Source organism: Pteronotus mesoamericanus, unplaced genomic scaffold (genome assembly GCF_021234165.1).
Source record: "Pteronotus mesoamericanus isolate MK-2021 breed Mesoamerican mustached bat unplaced genomic scaffold, CSHL_Meso_final contig_98, whole genome shotgun sequence".
Taxonomy (NCBI): Eukaryota; Metazoa; Chordata; class Mammalia; order Chiroptera; family Mormoopidae; genus Pteronotus; species Pteronotus mesoamericanus.
Window position 1 is genome coordinate 7,633,218 of NW_026555295.1, and position 26,783 is coordinate 7,660,000.

General features: G+C 33.5%; 1 protein-coding gene across 6 annotated transcripts in view; it reads right to left on the reverse strand.

The window, feature by feature from the left end:
* Positions 1-26,783, reverse strand: part of EHBP1 (EH domain binding protein 1) — a 359,207-nt gene that overhangs the window by 1,482 nt on the left and 330,942 nt on the right. For all 6 annotated transcript variants that reach the window (XM_054586913.1, XM_054586912.1, XM_054586910.1 and 3 more), the window contains 2 exons: positions 7,337-7,436; positions 6,164-6,237 (listed from right to left, as the gene is read on the reverse strand). In XM_054586913.1, coding sequence (XP_054442888.1) covers positions 6,164-6,237; positions 7,337-7,436 — 174 coding nt within the window. The remainder of the gene's footprint in view (positions 1-6,163; positions 6,238-7,336; positions 7,437-26,783) is intronic.

Genomic DNA, 26,783 nt, shown 5'->3' on the forward strand with positions numbered 1-26,783 from the left:
TAGTGTTTTGAGGATAGTTTGGCCGTCATGGTAACAATTTCACCCCTAAAACCCTGCTTTCTAAAATTTCCCGCAGATGGAGATGGCTATGGCTGGGCTGGAACCAGAGAGAGACCAGGTGTGAGCCAGTGGCCAGCCGGAGGTGCGCACCTGATTTCAGCCGAAGTGGGGGAGGGAGAGCTGGAGGCCCGGAAGAGGTCGGCCCGAAGCTTCGGTGGTGGGGGATGTGGGTAAATGAGGAGGCGGGAAGCAGAGATGGGCGATAAAATCATTCTGAAAAGGCTAGAGAATCTGCCTGAGAACCTATTCTCCTCCCCCACCCCCAAGCTCACCCCATACAGCCCATTCTTCGCTAATTTCCTCTTCGCTCTATTTTAGCAGTTGGATGTATCTCACACTGGGCGCCATATGCTTCACAATAACTTTAAAAGTAGTGAATCGGCTAATTAGCATTTTTCTTTGAAGTAAAAAATAAATTTGCTCTGCAATATTACACTGCAGCTCTCGATCGCATCACAGCCAGTTTTCTTTTGGAGAGGTTGGCTGGGGATTTCAAATCAAAGCACTTTTGCAAAGGAAAAAAATCACATACTTCTTTTTTAAACCCCATGTTAAAGGTTGGAAAATTCGATGGGCAGTGCCTTTTTCAATGGGTAGGGACAGTTTTTTGGTTTTAGACCCCAATACTATATTTCCTAATCTTTGCTGGTCTGATAATTTCCTTAAGATGAGCAGCAGTTTGGTTTAATAAAAACAGGACCTAATCGAACATTTAAAGCACTTTTGAAACCAAAGCCAACTGCTCTCTGGCCAGACTGTAAGGGCTTGTAGCTGTCAATCAATCCCCAGTCTACCCCGCCTCCCTCATTAGGAAGGTAAACAATGAAAAGAAGAAGTAGATGATGAGGCAGATAGCAGAACAAATGAGGACCTAGAGGGAAACAGGACACCAGCTTAAAAAAAAAAAAAAAAAAAGGCAAGCCGTGACCACTGACTCATGCAGCCCCCTCCCCCAGCAAAGGCACTTTCCAAAAAACCAGAAAGAAGTGCAATCCTTTCGGGTTTCTCTCTTCTCTCCATTGCCCTGGGCAGTCATGTTAAAACTCACATGGCTGGAGCTTATTCAGATAAACCTAACAATGCACACCGCTGGTTACCATGTGAATCTTCACAAACCACACAAGAATGTGCTGGTTCAAATCTCCCCTACCCTCTCCAAAGCAAAATTTATTCAAGACAGCAAACTGCTCAGCAGCTTTATGAAAGCAAATGGTGCTAGAGGGAATTCTATCTTGTATTTACAAATTAAAAATTAGATGTATCATCATGCAATAAAGGTTAGAATAGCAGCAAGAAACTAAATGGTTTATTCAATTTTGTCACTATTCCTTTCATTATAAGCTCAAATACATATATCCACATATATATGAAACATGCCATATATTAATTACCCACATTCGATACAAAACACCACACAAATGGTCACATTACATTCTCATAAAAAACCCAAATCTTTTAAAAAATTATATCTGAAAAAGAAAAAATATCCTATAGCATGGAAGAAATTATTACTATGGAAAAGTTTTTTTCTAAATGCAAAAAATTTTAAAATAATAATGAAACAGCAAAACTGAAGAAAAGCTATATCTATCATAATTTTATTCTTTGGATTAAAATGCTACTGAGTTTCAGGAATGCTTGGACAATTTTCTAATCTGGTTCTTGTTCTTCATCAGTCTCATTCTACATAGTAGATATATTAATAGACCTCACCAGGTTGGGAAGATCTTAAAGGTCAGCTAGTCTAATTTCAGGTAACTGTAGTTCTAGAAATGTTAACTCAGAGAAAAACCTGCTAAAATTATAAAAGATTTGTAACTGAATTTTATAATTATTAAGATCACTAATTTTGATGACTATCAAGTTTTCCATTCCAACCTCAAGAAATATTCTGATTATAAGCTTTAATTTACAATTCTTTATTTTCAAAAAATTTTGATAAGAGCTTTACAACTGGAAAGTTTTCTCCACCACACACTTAAAAATTAGAGTTAAATTGAAAATTACAAAATTTTTTGAAATAAAAAATTTTTAACAGACACATAATTTCTTAACTAAATTATCCTTTCTCTGCACTTGACCAGTGTCTATGATTAATAATAATAAATATCAAGATTTCCTTAATTTTTTAAAAAATAAGGTTTTAACAATATATATTAGAGAAAAAACATTTTTAATTCCTGAAATATTAATTTTAAAAATCTTAACTTTTTCCAAGCTCAATTTCCCATAACTTTAACAAAAACATTTTAAAGTTATAAAAATTTAGGTACTTTTCATCATTTCAGATTTAATTGACATGTTAATTTCATATGTTCCAGCATAAATGTATAAGATTTTTCATAATAAATCTGTCTTTATTACATTAATATCTACAAAATAATAGTCAATTATAGAGAAAATAGCTATGTGCACTGAGTACATTTTACATTAGCAAAACTATTTTTTCTTTGTATTTGCTTTTCATGGGAGTAAATTTATACATACACATACTTATCTGAACACTAAGTAAACTATTTTTATGGTTTTTAAAAAAAATTAATACCTTTAATACTGATCAAGATTCACAAATGCATGTGCAAGTCTAAATTTAAAAATTAAAAAATCCTTTTCAAAATAGCTTCAACTAGACAATGTCATGTTTTAAAAACTTGTATGTAAGTTTATGTGTTACCTGTTACATGTTTTAAGAAAGTATTATTCACCTATAACTCCAGTCACAAGTAGCTAGATATACTGACTTTAGCTTGGATGGACTACAATGCAGGTTCTGATTAATTTAAAGATTCCAGTGTATTTTTGCTACAAAAGCCATATCCTCTCAAACAAACAGGATTAAGTTTTGATGCTGCATTTGAGCCAAAGTGTTGAAAATAAAGAGATTCTGTTTATGTCCCTGGGCACTGAGCTGATTTGTTAATTTAAAAAAATACTCTTTTTTATATATAGGGCCAATTATTTATTCCCTGATTCATTTTATTTGCTGAGGTTGACAATTACCTTGGAAAAAAGGCAAAAGAAATACCTATAAACACTTTCATAGAAAGGACCTAAAGTTTTTGTAGTAAACCTTCCACCTTGCCACTATAAATAAGCCGGTACTTTGATGAAAATTAACACTAGTTTTGTAAAGAGCACATTGGGGGATTGCAGTCAAGCCTTATCTTTAGTTCCAGTCAACTAGCAATCCTGAAAGAGTTTGCATCATCATCAGAGCAGGCCATTTGATAGGATTCTACTGCTGTACCTAATCAATCTATGGAAGACTGTGGCTGTGCTGTGCAACAAAGCTAAAATAGATTTACAAATGGGGTTTTAGGGGATAAGCTCCTCCACAGGATTACATATTGATTTTAAATATAAAAAGCTTATCATATAAACCATAACTACAAAAATAGTGAACCTATGCATAAATCCCTTTAGAAGAGCACCCACTTCAAACTCTAAGCCAAGAATAAATCAAGATGTACAAAATCCTAGAGAAGATCCATTTCTTGTGCAGAAAATGAACACACCACTTTCTAAAAGCCCACCCCAATGTGTACAGAAATGAATGTATCTTTCCTGAGGGGGCATTAAATAATCTGTAACAAAAAAAAAAAACCTATAGGAAAAGTATCTGAAAAATGTTTGTTAGCTTAAGGGATCCTAACAACTGAGCTCAGTAGAGTGAAACTCCTGCTATGAAAAACACCTTGGGGGGGAAAAAAAAGGTAAAACGCGGGCCAAAGTGAGTACAGGTTCTCAGAAGAATGGATATATTGAATATTATTATTATTATTTTGCTCTCAAATCAACCTGTTTGTATTTCTTTCTCTGTTCTGTGGCTATTAATATTCTGCGCTTTTCTCCCAATGAATGATTTCAGCAGCAGATTTATTTGAAAAGATTTTAGTTTACTTATTACAAAAACCATCTTATGGCTACTACATAGAAGAGGTGAAAAAGAACAGAGGAATGAACTTTAAAACAAAGGAAAGAAAAACAAAACGAACAGTGTTGCCTGTGTGTGTATTATTTTCCTCTAATGTTTGAATACTCCAAAAGGCTACTGAACTAACTGCATGTGTGTCATGTCTATTCTAAGGGCTGGCTCAGTACTGACCGTCTAGATGGTCAGTGCCTCTCGAGGACAGTCCAGCCTTCGTACTGCCCAGGCTGGTGTGACAGACTTCTCTCTAAAAAAGTGTCTTTATTTGTAATCAACAGGCTCCTTCTTTCCTCCAAGTCTTTTTTCTCTCAAGCAGCAACAGAAATCGGCAGAGAGGTTTAAGGCACAACCACATTCTAAACAATGATATTAGTTAAAAATAAAACAAAACAAGAGTTCGAAAAAGAAAAAGTTATTTTTTCCCCCCTCTTACAAAATATGGCTTTCTACTGGTCTTCTGTATGTACAAGAAGAGCAGGCAGATAAAAATGTTATATTATTTAAGATTGTAGGTCTGGTTATGTAAGGATAGGATTGCCAATAAAACTGGGATCTTTTATATATACCATAGCCCTCCTTTTAAGATAGTATTTGTTAATAATGCTGGTTTTGGGATAGAAGCAATATCTGCCTTAAAAGTCAACTGTATTGTATCAAGCTGTATTTTAGGGATGATTTAACTTATTGTATGTACATGAGGAAGTGGGCAAAAATTTTTAAAAAGCTTTCCGTATTTAGTATACTGTATAATGAATCTATAAAGTATATAATGAATTATATATTACACATACTATATATGTATACATACAGTTGAAATTACACACATGTATATATACCATATAAACAGTATTCACTGTACCAACATTTCACTGACTATTTAGCTTTACAATCTCTTAAAAACTATACAATGGCCACAAAAATTATATACAGACAAAAAAATACCATTTAGTATATTTGTACATTTTATTTCAATGGCAAGTTTCACACAACTTCTTATATAATTTTGACAAATTTTATAGTCATTATCAGTGGTATAATTTGATACATTTGGACTGCCACTTGAAGGAAATTAGCTATCTGAAACCTTTTAAAATAAGTCTGATTTCCAAATGAGTATATACAACTGTTGTCAGTCACATTTATCAAATGAGATTATGGGCCATAAAAGAAATTAAAACTTCTATAAATGTAAAAAGATACTATTTAAATAAATAGCATGTATTTTACCTAATAACAGTATTAATTAGAAGATTTTAAAAATACATGGTTTCATTTGTCTTCCCTTTACAAACTTAAATTTCCAGTTTTTGAACTAATTAGAATTGACTTATTATAGATCAGGTAGCTTATCAGGTAAAGAAGAAAATTACCATGGACAGTCAATGGGTTAAGAGGTCAATATAGAATAGGAAAATCAATTTGCATTGATTAGACAAAAGGTCCATTTTACAGAGCCCAAAGGATTAGCTTTTAAGCAGACAGACATCTTTAACTATGAGACATTTTCAACTCAGAAGTATAAGGAGAATAGCATTCTAAAACACCCAATAATTTTTAAAAAATCATATTAGTGTATGACATAGTTAAGTTTACTATGTTTACTGATATTATGAACCATGTTTAGGATTACTACATACTTCATTTAAAAGCTTTATGGAAAGTGTAAAAGTGTTTCATTTATATCTTATGCAAACCTTTGCCTGAATAATCATTTAATAGGAGCTGGAATCTTAAGAACTATAGTAGATTGGACACTGACATACTTCAGTGTTGACATCAATTAAATATTAAGGTAAAATTTAGAGTCTGAGTGTGAAGAATCAAAATGATAAATATTTCTCAAACATCCCCAGTGGAAAAAACTTTAAATTGCACATAGTAAAATGTAATTAAATCATTTAACTCCTTATATTTTCCATTTATTGACATTTAAGCTTACTGACAAAAGTTAAGACAATTCTGTGTTTAACAGCAAGCATAATGATTATCTATCTGAATTAAGGACCTTAGGTTTTATATGAATAATGCTTTTTGATTCTATGGCATTTATTTGCAAATCCTGTAGGTCTCTAGTCAGACCACACCTAGGGAGACCAGAAGTGTATTATACTCTTTAAATTTCTCTTGACAATTGACACCTCACATACCTCACTACACCACAGCATTTCTTACCTTCAATGGCTAGCATTGCCCGCAATTCCCGATTCAGCAGCTCATACCGTCGTTCTAAATCATGTTCTTTTTCCCTAGGCAAGTTGAAAAAGTTCATCAATATGCTAATTACTAAATCATTAAACACTTAAAAGAACCTTTAGGTTACATTGATTTTAGGACTCATAACTGACTTTTCTCTTTAACTTTAAGCTACTCCAAACAAATGATACACAAACCTAAAATCTTCCTCAGGTTGAATATTTACTAGGGCTATTATTTTTCTCCTTCAATTTTGAATTGCACAGAAGTATACTTTAATCTGCAAATAAGTAGTCTCCATTCTTCAATGATTCTTGTATTAAGTGCCAGGTATAAGACTATTTTGTAAAATAGTTTTCATAGTTCACAATACTCTTTTCCTAGAATTCCACGTGCAAATACAAGAAATATGACAATACCACCAGTGCAAATTTAATATGGTGACAATTAAAAATCCTTGATTAGTTAATTTTTGTACTTCTTCATAACTCTTCAAAACTTCATAATCAAGTTTTGACATGATTATGACAAGAAATGACAAGAAAAGCTGTTTTCACTAAAGTAAAATGTAAGGTGGTTCCTTCCCAAACTAAGAGGCATAGTATAAGAACCCTGTTAGCAAAAAGGAACAAACATTAAGTCCTACAGTAAACTAAATGCTTAGGACTAAGAATGCTTACATTTGGTCTAGTCTACATTTTACTGTAATTCTTACAGTCATAAAAAGGTCACTTCTCTGTAAAATTTAGGGTAACATCATCTGTAAAAGACAAAGGTACTTTTGTCCTTACTAAGAGTTATTTTATTTTTGACTTAAAACTTGATGTAAAATAAGTTTCTACTTTATTTCTTTTCCCCTCTTACCATTAATGTATACCAAACCTCTTTTCTGTGTACAATGCTTTATTTCTTAAATACAAAAATTGTTTATATTCATTGGCTTTCTGTATAGTAAACATGTTTTTTAGTATCTATCACTTTATTTTAAAATTCTTACTGTTCAGATGAAAATTGGTTATATACTATTTTTATATAAACTGTAATCTATAAGGAAAGGAAAAATTAAGCCTAATGAATATGAAATGCCAAAGAAAGCAGTAACAAAAAGCTCCATCAATGATGTAGGAAAAACAAGCAGTTGTGAGTACTTACAGGAGAGAGAGCTGGTTCATTCTCCTTATTAAGGCATTCTTCTTATTAACTAACATAAACCATTCCTGCATCATAGCTTCTTCTTCTTCTGTGTTCCTTCCTATAATTCAGAGAGTTACTTCCTGTTACATGACATTCACAAGCAAATAACAGTTTAGCATAAGTATTTTTTAACATGCAACATTTCAGCTACCTCGATAGTACAAATTACATAGTTTATAACAACGTAAAATTAAAGTCCAAGGCCTGAAAAAAGAAATCGATATTTAAAAATTCATAATCTAAAATTCAATCTTCTAATGCTGGTATTATTCGGAATGTATATTTTAGTCCCCCTGAACATATCTATAGACCATACAAAAGTGTTCCAACTTTTAAATCCAGCCCAGAGGCTGATTTGTTACTATATTTCAATGAGGAACTCATGGTACTGACAGACATGTGGTCATGATAAAGAAAAAGAATGAAAAAATCATTATGAGAATTATAAGACTAGCAGGAAGATCAGAGAAGTCCAGAGATTCTGTGAAAGCTTCCACTTGTAACAACTTGAATTTTTCTTAATTTTTGCTCCCAAAATAAACTAAAAATATAGTGCATATACCATTCTGGAAGTCACCATCCCTAATAGGGTAAACACCTGCAAATCATTTTAAATACATTGTAAATGACCAGGTTACAAAAAAATCTGTGAAAAAACACATTATAATGAACATAATAATGTCAGTAAATCAGAAAACATTTCATCAGAGAGATGGTTTAACATTTTAGATTATAAATTTACTAATTGCACATTTAAAATTCATTTTTCCTAATATTCATTCATCATCTATAACACCCCCCTTCAAAGGTCGCTGCACCAAGGATTATAATATATAGTACGTATTTGGTATTATTCATGTAGAAGTAGACCACAATCATACTAAAAAAAATTAATTCCCCACTTTCTTACTTACTCTTTCAGATTAATTGTACCTAGTCAAATTTGCAATTCTTTTCTTCCTGAATTTTACTCATTATTGGTTTATTGTTTTGCTAGGCCATTATTTAATACTTCAGTCCACCTTCTGTATAGATTGATAAGGTTAATTTAAATATCTAACAACAAATTAAATACCCTAGCTAAGACTCAATATTCCAGCTCATTCTCTAAGTTTTATTTTCTTTTTCAATGAGATATTTTCTTTTAACTTTCAAACACATATAAAAAATTCAAACAGTATGGCAATATAATTGAGTAAAAAGTCAGGTCCTCTTTCACCAACCCCACCCTTCCCAATTCTCCACTCAACCCCCCTTCCCCCGAAGGAAGCGCTATGACAGTTTAGTGTATCTCCTTCCAGACCACATAGTTGTCTACCACACACACATATATAACTCATGTATACATATATACAAACAGGTTTCTTCTCTTTAAAGTGAGATCATATTATACAGGGGCTGGTAAAAGTAGGTTTACAGTTGTGAGTGCATGAAACAGTTTATGCTTGTATTATTATTTATTACTTACTGTATGATTTATTAACTTTCTTATTATAATTAACCTACTTTTGCCTACCCCTGTATATTGCCCAGTGATGTGCTTTTGTCATACTGTTTAAAGATCTACTTCATTGTTTTTAATACTTGCATAAATTATGGATGCACCTTTTAATTAACTATTTTCACATTAATAGAAATTTGAAGTAAAATTTAGAATGAAAATAGAGTATAAAGAGCTGCTTTGGGTGCAAAAGATTAAACATATACTTCAGAGAATCCCTGTAAAATAGGTATCTGTTGCTCATCATTAGGGAGAATAGTGAGGATATGTGTCTTCATTAAATGCTGTTAGAACTTTATGTTATAGAGCAGACAGGATAGACTTTATTAGAGTATGAACAAAAGTCTTTATTGTTTTACAGTACTTTTAATCTCTCTTTTTAGGGTAGCTGGTTTTGTATTCACTTTAGACCATGTGATGTCTTGACACTAGTCATGTGATATAGGCTGCGATAGGAACAAATCCCTGGGTAGCAACAAAAGAAGAAAGAGTAAAAAGAAAAAGCTGAGAAAAAGCTTGCAATTTGGAAAAAGGCCAATTGTGCCCTGGTTAAGGCCTTTTTGATCACTGAAATCACACATGTGTGCATTATTAATAGGTGCAGTTTTAATGATATTTTATTTTCTGATTAAAGACTTAATTCTTGTGTTCATAATATAAGTATCTTTTAAAAATACAGATGTATTAAAACTTTGTTTTGAGTTTAACTTAGCCTATAATTGAGGCTTTCAGGGAATACTAGAAGCAACTAGCCTATTCTTAAATTAGCATCATTTTCTTCAATGGGAGACTGCGTCCTTGACAATAACAATATTGATGTGGTAACTATGTTATTTTCCGTTTAACTCATGCCTATGATTTCTTGGTAAGACTAAAAATCCCCCTCCCCCAATTGTTAGGAAATAACTAATAATACAAGAGTTTTATGTTTCAAAAGGAAATAAGCCTAACAATAAGAAATACTTAAAGACACATTACATATTGCTACACAGGTTATATAAATTAACTATATAAAAACCATAGTTAAGGTTAAATCAATTATGTAACTCCTTATTTGAGATAGTACACGATGATGGAAATCTATACCTAGCTGAGTAATAAAAAAATTAAACTTTTTTCTAATACATCATTACACTATTGTTTTTAGGGATTTAAAATTTTTTAAATTTAAAAAGCTTTTAAAAGCCAGTATGTTGAACCATTACAAATTAATCCTGACTTTAATAACTGGTTAAAGACCCCTTTAGCTTTATAAGTAACAAAAAATATTAAAGCCTGTGATCACAGTGAGCTTTTCTCATTTCTCCTCTAACCATTTGTTATTTAATCCAATACTAGTAATCCAATTTGTCCATCAGACTTTTAAAGGGCAGAATGCAACTTCCTCAGCTTAGACACTTTTCAAAGTACAATATATTTTTCAAATGAATGCTGGATGTTTCATTTTTCCCAACTGTTCCTAGCTCTAATGCATGAGGAAAAAAAAGAACAAGATGAACATTGTTCATACTGATTAAGTAAGAGCTCATTAAAGAGCTGTCAGTGCAGTACTTTGAATATGCATGAAGCATATAATCAGATCTAGTACCGTCACTAGAGGAGAATACGGTAAGTACAAAGGATTGATTTAATTACTTAGAGTGGGCTGTGGTGGTAAAGCAGTCTTGTTAGTGCAAAAAGAAAAAGAGGCTGTATTCTGGCACTGTTAGAAAAAAGGCAGTTTTAGCTTCTGCCACAATACATAATCTCAGAATAAAGCACTTTACATTGTAGCTTAAAATGAAGACTGTCTTTATTTTATAAAGTGGCCATAAATCATTTTTTTCTTGTTTAACTTTACCTGATTAACTACTTCTCTTTCAAAATTATTTTTGATTTGTACTTACCACTACATTTTTTAATCACCTTAGTCAGATACTGCTACTTTAAAAAATATTTTTTTTAATTTTATAAACTGAAAAATTTAAGACATGTACTACCAAAGACCACTTTGAAATTTAAAAAAAGTTGAAACACTGTAAGTCAGTATACAGTTACTAAAATATGAAAGGTTGGCTGAGTTGTTATTATATTTTAAAACATGATGCCTCATGTTTATTATAAAGATACAACCAATAAAAATATCACCATAACATTTACTTTTTTTCCTTATAGACTTCTGTTTATTTTGCCTCCAGGAAAGCAATGCCTTTTCTGACATCACAATGTCTTCAATTAATGTCAGTTTTGTCTTTAATCAATTAGTGTAAGTGGAATATGATTTATAAAAATTGTTAAATAATCAAGAATAATGATAATGGCAGGGAAAACAACTATGCACATATGACTTCATTCTCTCTATCACATAGTTAATGAAATGAAAACCACTTAATAGAAAGCAGCATGATATAGAGCACTACATATGTAACACATGTTAGTCGACTATAGTAACCACTTTTATATTCCATTTCCAAAAAAAAAAAATAGACTAAAAGTTAAGATTCAATATCATTCAAGAATTCATCGAGGAGTTTGTATATAGTTTTCATTTATTTTTTCAGTAGTGTTTTTGATGTAAATTTTTAAATAAATAAAAGAAGAGTGATGTCAGAACCCTAAAATCTTGAAACATAGTTTGGAAGATTGTGTACTAATTAACTTTCCTAATTAATCTTTCACCATAAAATTATCTCTTTAGGAAGATCTATTTTTAGATAGTGAATTATATATAACTGCAAAATAAGGAACAATACAATTTTAGCTGCACAAAAGATAAATTCAATAGGAGAGAATGAAAACACAAAGATGCAGACTGTTGTACATATAAACAAATTCAAGATTTTCCACTATGAAAACATTAAAGAATGATGAACTCTTGCCATTGCCCCATAGTGGAGATGGCTGACTAGTGATCAGATATGGTCCTTAAAGGACACATACAGCAAACACAGCAAAGCCAAGCCAAACATCAAAACAAAAAAGCTGCCATTATAAATTGTCCTGATGGTAATGCTTACATGAATATGACCATTGGAAGACATAATATATTACAATAGAGAGAGACACAAGGTGTCCAACTAACTGGAAAAACATTTTAATACCAAAGGAAGTGAAATCTGGCAGATTTATTTAACATATGAGAGAGATGCATTTACTGCAGTTATGTAGGGTCACGACCACATGTACTCCAAAGCCAACATTTTTGCAGGGCTCCAGTGCCACAGTTTTAGAAAATATTTTAAACTTAAGAAATAGAACTTAATTATAAAAACAAATTTTACTATACAAGGAAATAGCTAATGAATGTTTCTACTCCAAGAATATCCTCAAACAATAATCAACATAGAAGCAGCTCATAATCTTTATTGATGATTTCAGCAACAGCTACACACTTTGAAGCAAATGCAATGAATGCTGTTTTTCAAGATCAGGCCAGGTGACTATTGTGTTTCAACACTATACTACCTCATCCAATGCCCCTCAGCCTTCTCAGTGGGGCCATTCTCTTCACTAGGATACACAAAAGACATTCCTGATGGACTTTTGTGTTCACAGTGCTGTTTCCTGAAGCCCTGGGAAAAACAGTGTCTCAAAGAGGCCATCTATGTCATATACCTTCCTTTTTATATCACTAACAACCAATTACTTTCTCGTAGGCTGGCAAAAATAATGATAATGATGATGATAACATCAAAAATTGAATGAGGTTATATAACTTACCTAAAGTAATAGAGCTAGTTAGTGATTAGTTAATCCAAGCAATCTGTCTTGTGAACCACCACTCTTAGCACCCTACTTGACATAGGTAACCAGTATTACCAGAAAAAGCCCTTTATTTATGATTTGGGCCAACTTTGGCAAAGCCTTCAGAGTGGTTCTGGTAAGCAAAACAAAAAAAAAAAAAACCAAAACAACAACAACAAAAAGGAAAACAAAAAGCAAATCTTCACACTTCTTAAAAACAAACAAACCAACAATCGATTTGGTTCACTTAGTTCATCTGTTAGTGGAAAGGATTTTGTTTATTCTTCCCACGTAGGCCACGGGGACTTAACAATGACATCAGGGCAGTACATCAGTGGATGTAAAGGGGATTCAGCCTTTCCTCCTACGCAGATATGTCCACAAGATTCTTGAATTATAGTTTGGTGTCTAACATCTCCCAAACAGGGGATTCCAGAAACAGACCTGTTCACTTGTTAGGCAACTGTAAGCTATTATGACTCTAGTTGAGGATTTAAGGGATCCTTCAATGAAAATGGCCAAACAAGAACGCTCTGCCTAGCACTGAATTATGAAGGTGCATCCATGGGAACTTGGGTAAATGACTTAATCTTCCTTTGCCTTAGTTTCTGCATTTGTAAAATGGATATAATAATTCTACTTCATAAGGTTTTTAAAAAGATTGAGTCAGTATATATAACGCATTTAGAATAGTGCTTGGCCTTTAATAAATGCTATATAATACAAGGGTGGTTGTTATTGTTATATTCTCTCCCCACCCCAATAATGCTACATACATATACAATTCTTTCTCTCCTTCTCTTTCTCTCTCTCTCTCTCTCTCTCTCTCTCTCACACACACACATACACACACACACACACACACGGTACAGAACCACATTCCTTTTTTTTTTTATAAAGGATTTCATTTATTTTTAGAGAGAGGGGAAGGGAGGAAGAAAGAGAGGGAGAGAAATATTGATTTGCAAGAGAAACATTGATCAGTTGCCTCTCACATGCCCCCAACTGGGGATGCGGCCCAACCCAGGCATGTGCCCTGACTGGGAATCTAACCAGTGATCTCTGAAGCCCAATCCACTGAGCCATATCAGTAAGCGCAGAACCACATTCTTTACTCAAGCTTTAGAATCACCCTTGATTGCCTGATTTCTAGGATTACTGATGGAGCGGGGCAAGGAGATTCCACCTGGCAGAGTCTTACAGTTTTTCTGGCTGCCTCTGCAAGCACCAAAAATGCCTACCCACAAGAAGGAAGCACGTTGGGCAATTTGGTGCAAGTCTTAAAATGTTAGTTACACTGAGCATGACATTTCTAATGTCTTGACATATCTATTTTACTGGACCAACCAACCAAAATGCATCTTGCTATCATTTCAGCTTTTTCATTCCCCAAAAGTGAGGAAGCCCATCAACTGCCCATTACCCATTTTTCTTAAAGGTGTTACTCAAATGCACCCCCTGAGATATCCCTATTCCCAAGGTTACATATGTTCTGTTAAATCAAATCCAAAGGTTCTCTGGCTAATATCAGTTCCTTCAGTCAGGAATTCAGAGAAAAAAACCTAATGTGTGACTTGCAGAATCTCTAGAATTCCCAAAGATAAAGTTATTTTCAAATATACTCCTCAACTTAATTCCTAGGATAAATTCAATTCCCTCTTTTATCATGATATAAATTTTTAGATGCGCCTTAGGATGAAGAATGTCATGCTATCCCAAAAGTCCCTCTCAGATTCTGTTACAAGACCTTTGGGCAAGCAGTTAGCTATATGTCCTTCTGTTGTGTTGTATGTCCTCTACCTCTTTCTACAGCTAAAGCTCACTTAAAATGAGACAGAACAATCACATCTAAAACTCTTAACAACCAACATTCCTACCCAAAGTCATGATTGAGACTTCCAGTAAGGATGGTGGTGTAGGCAGACATGGCTTACCTCTTGCACAACCACATCAAAATTACAACTAAAATATAGACCATCACTCAGAACCATTAGAAATAGAGTTGAATGGAAGTCTGACAACTAAGAGGGGCACAGACGTGGAACAGGCTGGTCCTTCACCCACATGTGATGGATAAAAATTCGGGAGGGTTATCATAAGAGCAAGGAGTCCCAGATCCACATCAGGCCCGCTAGCCCAGGGTTCCAGTGCCAGGAAGATAAATCCCCACAATATCTGGCTGCAAAAAACAGCAGGGATTGAGTCAGTGGGAGGAACTTCTGCAGCCCCAAGCAGTTCCTTTTAAAGAGTCCACACTTGAACTCACCTACTCAGACTCACTCTCTCAGCTCCAGCATGAGGGTAGCAGCTTTGAGAGTACCAGTGGCATAAAGGGAGGAACTGAAGTGTCTGGCATGAAGGTGAGCAGAAGCCATTGTCCCTACTCTACACCCTCCCTTCACAAAGCCTGCAAGCTGGTGCCATATCTGAGACTCCATCAACCTGGCTAACACTGTTTGACCCAAGTTGGAGATCCCCAGAGACTCTGCCCCACCCAACTTACAGACCCACCCAAACTTCTTTTCCATATGAATGGCTAGTCTTGGCTCCTGCATCACAACTCCCTAAATCCTCTCAAACAAGCAACAGCTGGCCTGGGGAGCCCCAGGGCTGGCGCAAGCAGCAGCCAGCCTAGATTCACAGCTTGGCTTTGACTGCGATCTCCAAGCTCAGTACAAGTAGTCAGCCATCTCAGATTGCTTTATAGCTCAGGCAAGGTGGCCCCAGCCAAAACACAGTTAAGGGCTGCACTTGGCTTGCACCACCTGGGAAACCCAAGGGCCAGCACACCTAGAAGACAGCTACAAGCCATGTATGAGCACCACCACCCTGCCCGTGCACAGCTGATCCTCCACTGAGAGCAGAGGTTAGTGGTAAGCAGGGACAGCCAATCCTCAACAGCTGACTAACCTGGGTAAATCCCTCCCATTGATCTGCCAACAACAATCAAAGCTCACCTACAAGAGAAGGGTGTACTCAGCCCACACAAAGGGCATTCCTTGAGTACCCAGCTTGGGTGGTAGGGTAGGCTGAGCCATTGGACCCTACAGTCCACTTACTGCATTAGGTCACACTACCAAGACATGGAGTCAAAGCAGCTCTGCTAAACACAAGGAGGCTGCCAAAACAAGGACACAAAGAAACATGGCCCAAATGAAAGAACAGATCAGAACTCCAGAGGAAGAGCTAAATGAAATAGAGGTAAGTAATCTATCGGATGCTTCAAAATACTGGTTATAAAGATGCTCAAGAAACTTAGCGAGGACCTCAACACATAAAAAAGATCCAGTCAGAAATGAAGGACATACTAATTGAAATAAAGAACAATTTACAGGGAAACAACAGTAGAGTGGATGAAGCAAAGAATCAAATCAATGATTTGGAACATAAGGAAGCAAAAAACAATCAATCAGAACAAGAAGAACATAGAATACAAAAAAATGAGGAAAGTATAAGCAGCCTCGGGGACAACTTCAAGAGGTCCAACATTCACATCATATGGGTGCCAGATGGAGAAGAGAAAGAGCAAGAAACTGGAAATCGATTTGAAAAAAAGAAAATCTCCCTGATTTGGTGAAGGAAATAGACATCCAAGTCCAGGAAGTACAGGGAGTTCCCCAAACAACATGGATGCAAAGAGGCCCACTCCAAGACACATCATAATTAAAATGTCAAGTGTTAAAGGTAAAGAGGGAACCTTAAAAACAGCAAGTTAGTTACCTACAGGGGAGTTCCTGTAAGATTGTCAGCTGATCTCTCAAAAGAAACTTTGCAAGCTAGAAAGGACTGGCAAGAAATATTCAAAGTCACAAAAAGCAGGGACCTACCATCAAGATTGCTCTACCCAGTAAACCTATCATTTAGAATCGAAGGGCAGATAAAGAGCTCCCAGACAAAAAACTAAGGGAGCTCATCATCACCAAACCATTATTATATGAAATGTTAAAGGGACTTATTTCAGAAAAAGATCAAAACTGTGAACAATAAAATGGCAGTAAATACATATCTATCAAAATTCAATCTAAAAATCAAACTAAGCAAAAAACAACAGAGACAGAATCATGGATATGGAGAGTGTTTTGGTGGCTGCCAGATGGGAGAGGGGTGTGGGGGAATGTGTGAAGAGGAGACAGGATTAAGAAGTACAAATAGGTAGCTACAGAATAGTCATGGGGATGTAAAGTACAGTATAGGAAATGGAGTAGCCAAAGAACCTATACCCATGACCCATGGACATGAACAGTGGTGGGAGATTGTCTGAGGGAGGTGGGGGTGTTAAGTGGAGGGGTACAAAGGGGGAAAAATCAGGACAACTGTAATAGCATAATCAACAAAATATAATTAAAAAGAAAACAAAGTCATGGTCAACTCCAAGTCTGTTTAGTCCTCACAATATTCTTCTTAATATTATAGAGTTCAGAAGTTAGCAAAATAGCTCCCTGATCTACATTAACAATTTTGTAAGTTTCAAAACAAGCACTTGAGTGAAAACAAATTGTATTTAAACTTCTAAATTTTGGCTCCCTCTAATTTTATTCTCATGATAAATTAAAAGTATTATGACTACTTTAATAACTTATTTTTGTGGAAAGTTACTTTGTATGTGAAATATAAAGTTATTTCTATTTTCAATATAAAAAATTTGTATCTGTTTTGAGTATCTTCCTTGACCTATGTTTAGCTTTCCTTACAAAACTAGATCCTCCAAAAGCACAACAGATACTATGACCAGGTCTGTCTAGTGGAAGAAAGCATGCTTGCTGGTGGGGAAGAAATGTTGGTGCTCTACACAATTCCTCACTTTGGCCACCAAGTGGTGCTATTAATTCAGAGTGAGCTGGCATTGGGGGAGTGGGGTTGGGTGGCTTTGGGGTGGGTCAAATATATAACCAGCCAGTAAATGCAGGACTCACAAGTTAGATGTTCACAGTTTTGTGTACAGTGAATTTACATATCATTTCCTACTCAATGTCACCAGCATAAAAACAGAGGAGAAAATTAATTCATATACTTTTATTTTGATGGTAAAGTCCACTATATTCCCTCAGGAAAGTAACTGTTTATACATACATATTTGTATCAAATATTATCATAGCTGTAGAGATAATCATAGAATTTTTTTTATTAATCTTCCACTCTCTACAACAGTCATCTAAATCCCCCATTAAAAAAAAAAAAACAGTATTCTCAAGCATTTAAAATTATGATTTAATTAAAAAATAAATATCAGCTCAACAGTTTTCCCTTAACTTCTATTACAAACTGTTCCTGAGGTAATAGCTTGTCTGAGTGGATGAGTGACTTTCACATTTTAGCTTAAAAGTGACGTGTGTGGACAAGGAACAGACGGAAAGACTGTATATGTTTAGTTTTCTTCTGCAATGCATGGGGAGGCCTATGAAAAATGTTGAAAACACAACCACTAGGTAAAAGAAAGACATAATTTACAATCCACTAGAAGAAAAACTGGTAAAGTTTCTACAATGGAAAGAACAATGGTTTGAAAGCAGAACGTTTTAAGCCTGTAAACAATAAAAAGAAGGTCATATCAACTGGACAGTTCTATCTCAAAGATTAAGGACCTAGTAAGGGTCAGTATGTATCCAGTTATCTCTGTACATTAACTTCTTTTTAAGAAAAGAAGTTGAAGAATTTGAGGAAACTAAGAGAAAAGTGTTGGAGCAGAGGCTGCATTCTTCCATAAACTCCCATGATTTTAACTGAAGTAAGGAGGCAATCTGACATGCTTAGCCATCGCTTATGTCATTTTTTATAAAACAAAAATTATCAAATTTTTGTTAAGCTTCATAGGATAGATAGTATCAGGATGAAACCAAAGAGGAGAAAATGCATTTGAAAAGTTGGTTCCTACATGGATATCATAAAATAAATTTCTCAAAATACAATGCTTAAATTGTCTATTTCTGTATATGATTCACGAAACTCAATTTGTATTATTGATTCAATTAAACATATAGATTGAGGGTCTAGCCAAATTCCTAGTGCTTCCTCCTAGTTATTTAGTTATAAAAATGTTCATACAATTATCAGTTACTTTTTATATATAAGCCAAGGGTTAAAAAAAAAAATCCCACAACTTTCCAGTTGTATGCCAAAATGCCAAAGCAGTTCTTCAGGCATATCTTGGGAGAGAGTGAGCATGTGTGTTTGTGTGTGCATGCATGTACATGTGTGTTGAAGGAAGAGTTATGAAAGAATGGGAGATGAGCATATTATTTAGCAGCTAAAGAAAATTTTAAAGATAGATATAATAAATAATGAAATTATTACTATGATGATTATAGCAACTACTTTTATATTGAGTGCTAATGCTTTGCCCCTTTGCCAGGCTCTGTGCTAAGTACTCATATAAATTTTATCTATATCTACATGAATATATTTTACATTACCAATAACCTTCTGAAATAAGTTATATCAGCCTTTTGAAAAATCAGACCACCCAGATTCTGGCTAGGGTCTTGCTGATTTTCATTTCTACACTCTTAAATCTATGCTGTACTACTTCCTCAATACTTGGAATACTATGAGTTTAACATACTGTACCCCTTGTTTCTCAAAATGTGGTCTGTGGGTCACCTATGTTTGAATCAACTAGAATTTAGGGCCTTACCCCAGATTCACTGAATCAGAATTTTTTGGCAGAGCCTGGGAATCTATTTTTAACAAACTCTGCAGGTGTTTTTTATGCAGACAAAATTTGAGAACCACTGTTTTAACCCTTTCACAAATAAATAACAAGTTTTTTTTTAAAAAGAAAGGGTGATATTCCATGTATAAGATGTTATTTTAGCATTGGCATGACATTACACAAATTTAATTTCACATTCAGAAGAAAAACATGTTGCTGCCAAATCAGTTCAAATGCCTAAATTTTGTTTCATAGATAGTTGCTGAGAAAAACACATTTTCCTGGAATTTCTCTCTTTTAAGTGTTAAAAAAATTTTTTATTGCAGTCTAGAATAAGGATATACCTCACTTTAGGCAATAGACATGTTCCAAATTGAAAATTCTGGGTGATGTGATAATTCTTAGGTTCAAAAATTATATTGTATATTTCCAATTCTAGCAGTGGAAAGTACTTTTTAAATATCACTGGTAGAAATCATATACATTTGTTCTTCTGTATAAATGTACAAACATGAGTCAGCAGATGAAAAGTCACCTATGTACTTAAAGGCTATATATAGTAAAAAGCTGGGATATACAGTGAGTGCCAAGGAGAGAAGAAACAAATGTTTCTATTGTAATGAACTAGAATAATTCAATAACAGTGGATTTCTACTACTTCTGCTATAATTTATATACTTTCCTTCTTTAACTAATCCAAATAATGAAATGCAGATAGAAATATATCAAAGATGTTTGTCTTAGTTGAACAAATTTTGAGGGCAAAGAAATTCTGGAAGTACAACAGTTTTAATTTTTTTAGTTTTAATTTTCCTTGTAACCACAGAAGGAAAAGACTATGGAAATAGAAGAATTTAGGAATGTTACCAAATTTTAAAATTAAAGGTGTAAAAAAGTAAAGAGCAAAAGCACTTCAAGCACTTTAAAATGTAAACTCTTTTTAAGACAAACTTTACTATTTTCTTTACATTGTATTTCTAGTCATTGTTGATTGTTTTCAATAGTCAAAGGCCTATTCCAATATATTTGTAATATATACTAATAAATAAAACACATAAATGTGTAAAAAACAGTATTATACATATTTTATTTAATGCTTGATGGTGACTGGTCCATTCCTAACATATTAGTGTTTTTCATCTTTTGGTATTTTATTTAAAAGAGATCTTGACAAATTTAAGAGTTAAAGAGAGCATATAAATAATAGTTGACATTTATTGAACTCAGTATATGTACCAGGCACTGTGCAAATGCTTGATATAAGGTATCTAATCTATTTCTCCCAATTCTCTTACCTGCCACACCATATCACCCTTAACTCAGTGAGACTAAATCTGAACCAATTATATTCACTAACCAGAGTTAAGTTTCGACTCTGTGTAGAGTGCCTTAGGCATAATAGGGCTAAAAAATATTTTTTGAATGAATGAAAATCACAAGACATAGAAGATTAAAAGAACCTCATCCTTTTTGGAAACTGCAGGTTCTTTGCCCCAATTTTTATTTTTAAAGCCATAGTGGCCTCATTCTAATAAAGTGGAAACTGAGGCTCACAGTTGTGAAGCTGAACTAGTAAGCAGGAATGAATAAAGTAAACACTAGAATGGGATCCTGTCTACCATTCTCTCAGCTAGGGTTCTAACTCAGTGCTGGAAAGACTGAGACGTTTTCAGATGAAGGTATACTGAGAATTAAATATTGCAGAAAGCGTGGCCTATAATTATGCCAGCAGCAAAGGAAGACAGATGGACTTTGGTCCTAATGCACAGGAGCAGCAGAGAGAAGGTTCACCTGGAGACCTTGGAAAACTGGGCCTTGACTCACTATTTCTTCCACCTGGCTATGATTCTGCTAATCATGCATGTGACAAAATAATTGTTTGACATGTTCTTTTATGCTTTTTATTTTTCTAAATATTGGACTAGAATGTAATTGCATGACGTTGTATCACTCCTTGCAATTAGAAAATGATTTTAAATTATTTTGCATTCTTGGAGTTAAATGACACAAAGTAACTAAAATCTTAAGATAGCTGAAAACACACAGGCACTCAAACTAGACTTATAACACCACATTTACCAAAAGTATGTTAGCATTTTACTTCCAGAAAGGATTGGATTTTATCAACTCTTAAGAGTCTATCAAAGGCTGAGCTCTTTGCCTTTGGAAATTTTGTTAAACACTCACTTTGTGGAAAATTTTCAAACATACTTTTTAAAAAAATTGATTTCTTTATTATGTACAGATTCAATGCCCTGTGAATTGTCAGTAGCAATTAGTTTAGTGGAGAACAACAGGCTAAGTCTATACTATTACAGGGCCTTAAAGGTAACTTTATTTACTTTACGGCACCAAATTTCCTTATTTTGTTTCTATTCATAAAAAAGTTCCTTTGCAGAGACAATATTATAATCTTGTCTATTTCAAATTTTATGTCAGTGAGATCAATTGGAAACATTCTACTTTAAAAAGCTAAAACTTCCATTTTCTGTTTTACCATATTATGTAATGATATTCTTTAAAAAGTCATTAATGAAAATTACAGTTATTTTTTTATTTTGTAACCCCAATGCCAATATAGATATCTCTTAGTTTAATGACTATTTTTCAATGGTATGCCTTCTTTTCTTATTGTAATACACATAAACATAGACATACTATGTCTTTTAAATAAAGAACCTCTACAAAATGGAGACACTTTATTACATGAATTCTAATTCCAATCTTAGTTGTAAGAAGCATAAAAATATTGTGCTAAATGATAGAGAATAAGGAATAACCAGATATTAAGAAACCCTCTGTTGTTATATTTAGAAGATAGCTTCTATTGTTTTGCTGACTTTATTGACTATGGTTGTCCAAGTTATTTCTGTTAGTATAGGGTTTCTGAACCTTCATTTTGTTAGAAATGTGAATAAATTATAGAAGCAATATGAACAAAGTTTAATGTACAAAATTATAGTTTTCAGGATAAGATAAAATTTAAAGAATATAGAAGTATCAGAACTATATATGTTAAATGTGAAAACACTGCCAAATTTTTTCTCCACACAAAGCCTGAAAGTATTACTGTTCTCAAACTTCCTTTCCTGGTTATTTATTAGTTGTACAGAATGAGTTTAACTGTAAGTTCAGGTATCTTTATACATAAAAATGTCCCCAGTTTTGGTTTTCATTTTCCCCTTCTAGATATGGGTATGGTGAGAAATGGAGTTGACTACTCTTAATCTCTCTATAAGTGTACAGTGATTGCTTGAGAAAAGACATAGAGCTAGTGAAAAATGTTCCTTACAAATATGTAATTTAAATCACATAAAAGTATGTTTCTTTAAATCTAAGAACATATTTTTATAGTATCTATTCAGGCAATCTTGACTTTTTGTTATCTACATCCTAGACCATAAAACTATATAAACTGCCATTATCTAAGTCAAAGAATCAAATGTTCTACATAGATCCTGTTTTAATGTTAATGAATTTATAAACACAACTAGCTAGCATCAAGGCTACAGTGAAAAGCAGAACACTTCAAGCATTTAATACAGCTAAAGGGGCAGATTAGAGATCAATAACAAAATCACCTGGTAAAAACGGAAAAAGGTGTTGCATTAAAAGGCTTTTTGCTTTACATGTGAAACAATAGTGAGAAACCTGTATTTTAGCACTTGTACTCAACAGGCACTCCAAACTATGCAAAGATGAGAGCAGAAACCCATCCTTTCTAATAATCTTGTGACAAAAGCTAAAAGACATCATCCTATTAACTAGTGATCTCAACTGCTAATGCGGAGTACTTCCTGGTGCCTTTTATGTAGAATGCTGCTATTAAAAAACCACTAAACATTCACTGTGAACAACACAGAATCATTCATCTTTTATCAGCATCTCTTGTTAGAAGAGTATGAGTGGGGCTGAAGGTGTCATTGATATTATGGAGTGGAAATTAATCAGAAATTTTTCTCATATTTTCCTCATCTCACTAATTTACTTCTGTACAAATTTCCTCCTGTTAAAAAGTTCATACCCAACCCCCTGTTGTACTCTTTTAAGTTGAGAATATTCAACGAGTGCGTCCACTGAAAAGCACCAGGTCCTAACACAAAAAGCATTCGAAATTCTCATTTAGTTGTCTTTATTTTGCTAGCGCCATGTGGTCCTTGAAGATGTAGAAAACACGGGAAGCCGAGTAAAGATCAGAGCAAGCTCATTAGCATTCTGACAAAATTGGAGTGGTGGAGATGTATAGTTTGCCTAGTTTGTCGTTTTGAAAGCTACCGGTGGTAAGCTTTCTATTTCATTGTGCTTTTGTCTTTTTTGGGAGTGGGGGGGTGGGGGGTGTTCAAAGCAGCAGGGTATTTGTTAGCCCTAGGTTTTCACAATGCATTGTGGGAACCTTTCCTGCACATTCAGTCCTATATAGTATCATTCTAGTTTGAGTCAAAAAGTTTTTTTTTCCACCATTTATAAAAAAGGACATGTACGTGCATCTTAGTGCATACACTCAAGACATTTATCAGGCTTTGCTTTTCTCTTTTGCCTGAATCATAAAGTCCAAAAAGAGTCAAAAACAGAACCTAAATGACATAATTTTCAATTTTTAAAAAATGTTGCCATCATTTCAGAACACAACATTAAAACACTAATTTATTTTCTGCTCTTTGTCATAAACGACTACCAACCAACATGCAGGACTAATTCAGCTAGTTAAAATTCAAAAGCTCAGTGCTCACTATAATAGACCTCAACTTTATTTTGAAAACAATATAAAGAAAAAAAAGTAGTTTGTGCTTTACAATTATGTAAATAAAGAATACTGCTCAGAAGACTTAAATAAGTTATTACCCTAGTTGTTTGATTTTCATCGTCACCTTCTTTTTCTTTTCTTTCTTGCTTTCTTTCTTTTTTTTAAAACATAAGGCTCACTTTGAACAGCTAAATGGGCTACATTAATGCTACTATTCAACATGAATGTTTCCAAGTTGCAATGAAATGGATAATGGTCTTTGGGGATGAATTTATCTACTAAATCCTTGTGGTTGCCCTCCTATCTTGGATGATGACCCAAAAGAATGTCAACAGTTCATTTTCCCAGAGATCTGGAAGCAGTCCTTATGCAAGCCATAATCTGCACATTCTCAAAGAACCATTTCAAACATTACGTTTTGCAAGCAGTTTTAAGTGATTTTCCTCTCATCTCTGGTATCCTAACAGAACTTGGGATATCGGTACCTCTGAAATGAGAGCTAAACAAAGTTTACAGATAAATTCTACATATGGCATATGAATTTTAAAATTTACTTTCAATATACATTTTAAAAGCATGGTCATCTTGTTATAATAATACATTCATGGCACTGATATCTAAATATCTAAAGATCCGTGCTTTTCTATTGTGAAAAAATACTTTTATTATTAGTCATTATTTTGGTTAGAATCAAACCTTATTTATAGTGTTTATAGGTTTTGTTAATTAGTAATTATTACAACTCAGGGAAAGCTAAAGAGCAGTGGGGAGTGAAATATATAGTATAAGTGTTTTATGGTAAAATTTTAACAGTAAGAGAATATAGATCATTTATACAGGAAGTCTCCAACATAGTAGCATTTTGTTATTTCATGTTTATTCCCTTTGTACAGTAACAAACCATTAGACTTAGTATGTTGTCATGGGGGGTATAGTTTTTATATACCAACTACTCATATTACATTAGAATATATCATTAAAATGATAAAACTTTTCTTTATTTCCATTTAAATCTCTAATTTTTACCCCTTAATTTTGTTTAGGCATTCTTCTACATTTTAAAGGTACAAATTTTAAATTTGTGGTTATGGTATGAGCCTAATTATATATTGTTAGACTATTAGACCTGACTAACTTAAGGCTTAATATTTAAATGTATCCCAGCATTGAATTGTTCTATTGCTAGCTTTAAAGCTATTAAAAAATGCTGTTACTATAGTAATAATGACTGAATTAGTTCTATACTTTGCAGTATGAGTATAGCTGCAAAATCATTTATCTACTTCACTGCATTTTCCTACCAAAGTTTCTTGAAAAAAATCATTTGGACTAGCTCTATCAAATTAAAGAGCAGTCAGGAGTGTCTAAGTCCAGCTTTAAAACAAACATCTTAACAATTACTTAGCCATATGGAAAATAGGGTATGTCTCTTCTGAAACTATTTTAAAAATGTATTTACTATCTTGAATTTAAACTTCATTAGAAACCATTTTTGACTTGCAATGCCAAGTTTGCTGAAATATCACTCTGTTAAATAACCATGAAAAGACATGTAAAAAAGCAGGACTTTTTAAAGCTGCCAATTAACAGTCTTCTATATTTTAAAGCACATTACATTTGCATTTATAACAACTTCAAAGTCCAAAAAACAAAGTGGAGTTAAAGCATTATGAGTAAACAAATACAGTTGTATAGTGAGATATAGCTACACACATGTTAATATACCTTTTTTAGATTATACCAAATTTGAAGCTTCTTCACAAGTGTTCACATTGTACTTGTGTTTGGGATCCTATGACTTAAAGGCCAGATGCTTTTCACAAATGACCAACAATTGTAGAATAAATTAATGATTGATTTTTTTAAAGCTTTGATGGAATTAAGCATACTGCTTTTCTTAACGTGCCTATGTGAATGTTTGCCTGTTAAACTTTTTTTTTTTTTTTTTTTTTTGACAAGTGAGGCCACCCGGCAGAAAACAACTGATGCAAAACCCAGGAGTAATCCCTCTGTTTAGTTCAACACTATGGTTAGCCTTAACACTGCCTCTATTATCCAATGGATTTAGAAAAACTTTCATTTATTTGTTGGCCTCAGTTTTCAATTCTGTCGTCCTCTTTAAGGAAACCTAAACTTATTCCTATGTAAATACATTTGCATACTAGTATAATGAAATATTCTAGAATTTTTATTACCCTACTGAGCTAAATAGGGACTACGCACCTATGTAGTATGAAAAATAAGTGAAAACAATCAAGATATATTTTTACTAAGGATTTTAAAGCACATTACAATAAACCTGTAATGTTATGGTATGAGACTAATGTATTTATTTCCAAAATATTTTAACAATATAGTCATGTCTATTTTAAAAACCTGAAACCACTGGAACCTAAGAAACATATTCCATTATCACAAAATCAGTGCAAATTTAGTATATTAAAATGTGTCTTTTTTTCTATAGGAATCTTTTAAAATATATTTTTATTATATATAATATTTTACATTCTTTGATAGTCAGAGTCTAAACTACAAAAGGTTTACTCTGTCAGATAAATCAAGGAGAATATAAATTTTTAGTTTATTTAGAGGATTCAAATTAGGGATTCATTTAGCTGTATATACACTATAGCAAATAGTCCAATATAATTTTAAAAATACATTTAAAATCTACATTGTTTTTCTTGAAACATTTAGTCATTCAATTAAAAAAAATTTAACTGTATATAAAACAGCATGGCCTAGGAGAAGGAAAACACACTGGACTGGTAGTCAGAAAATAACAGCT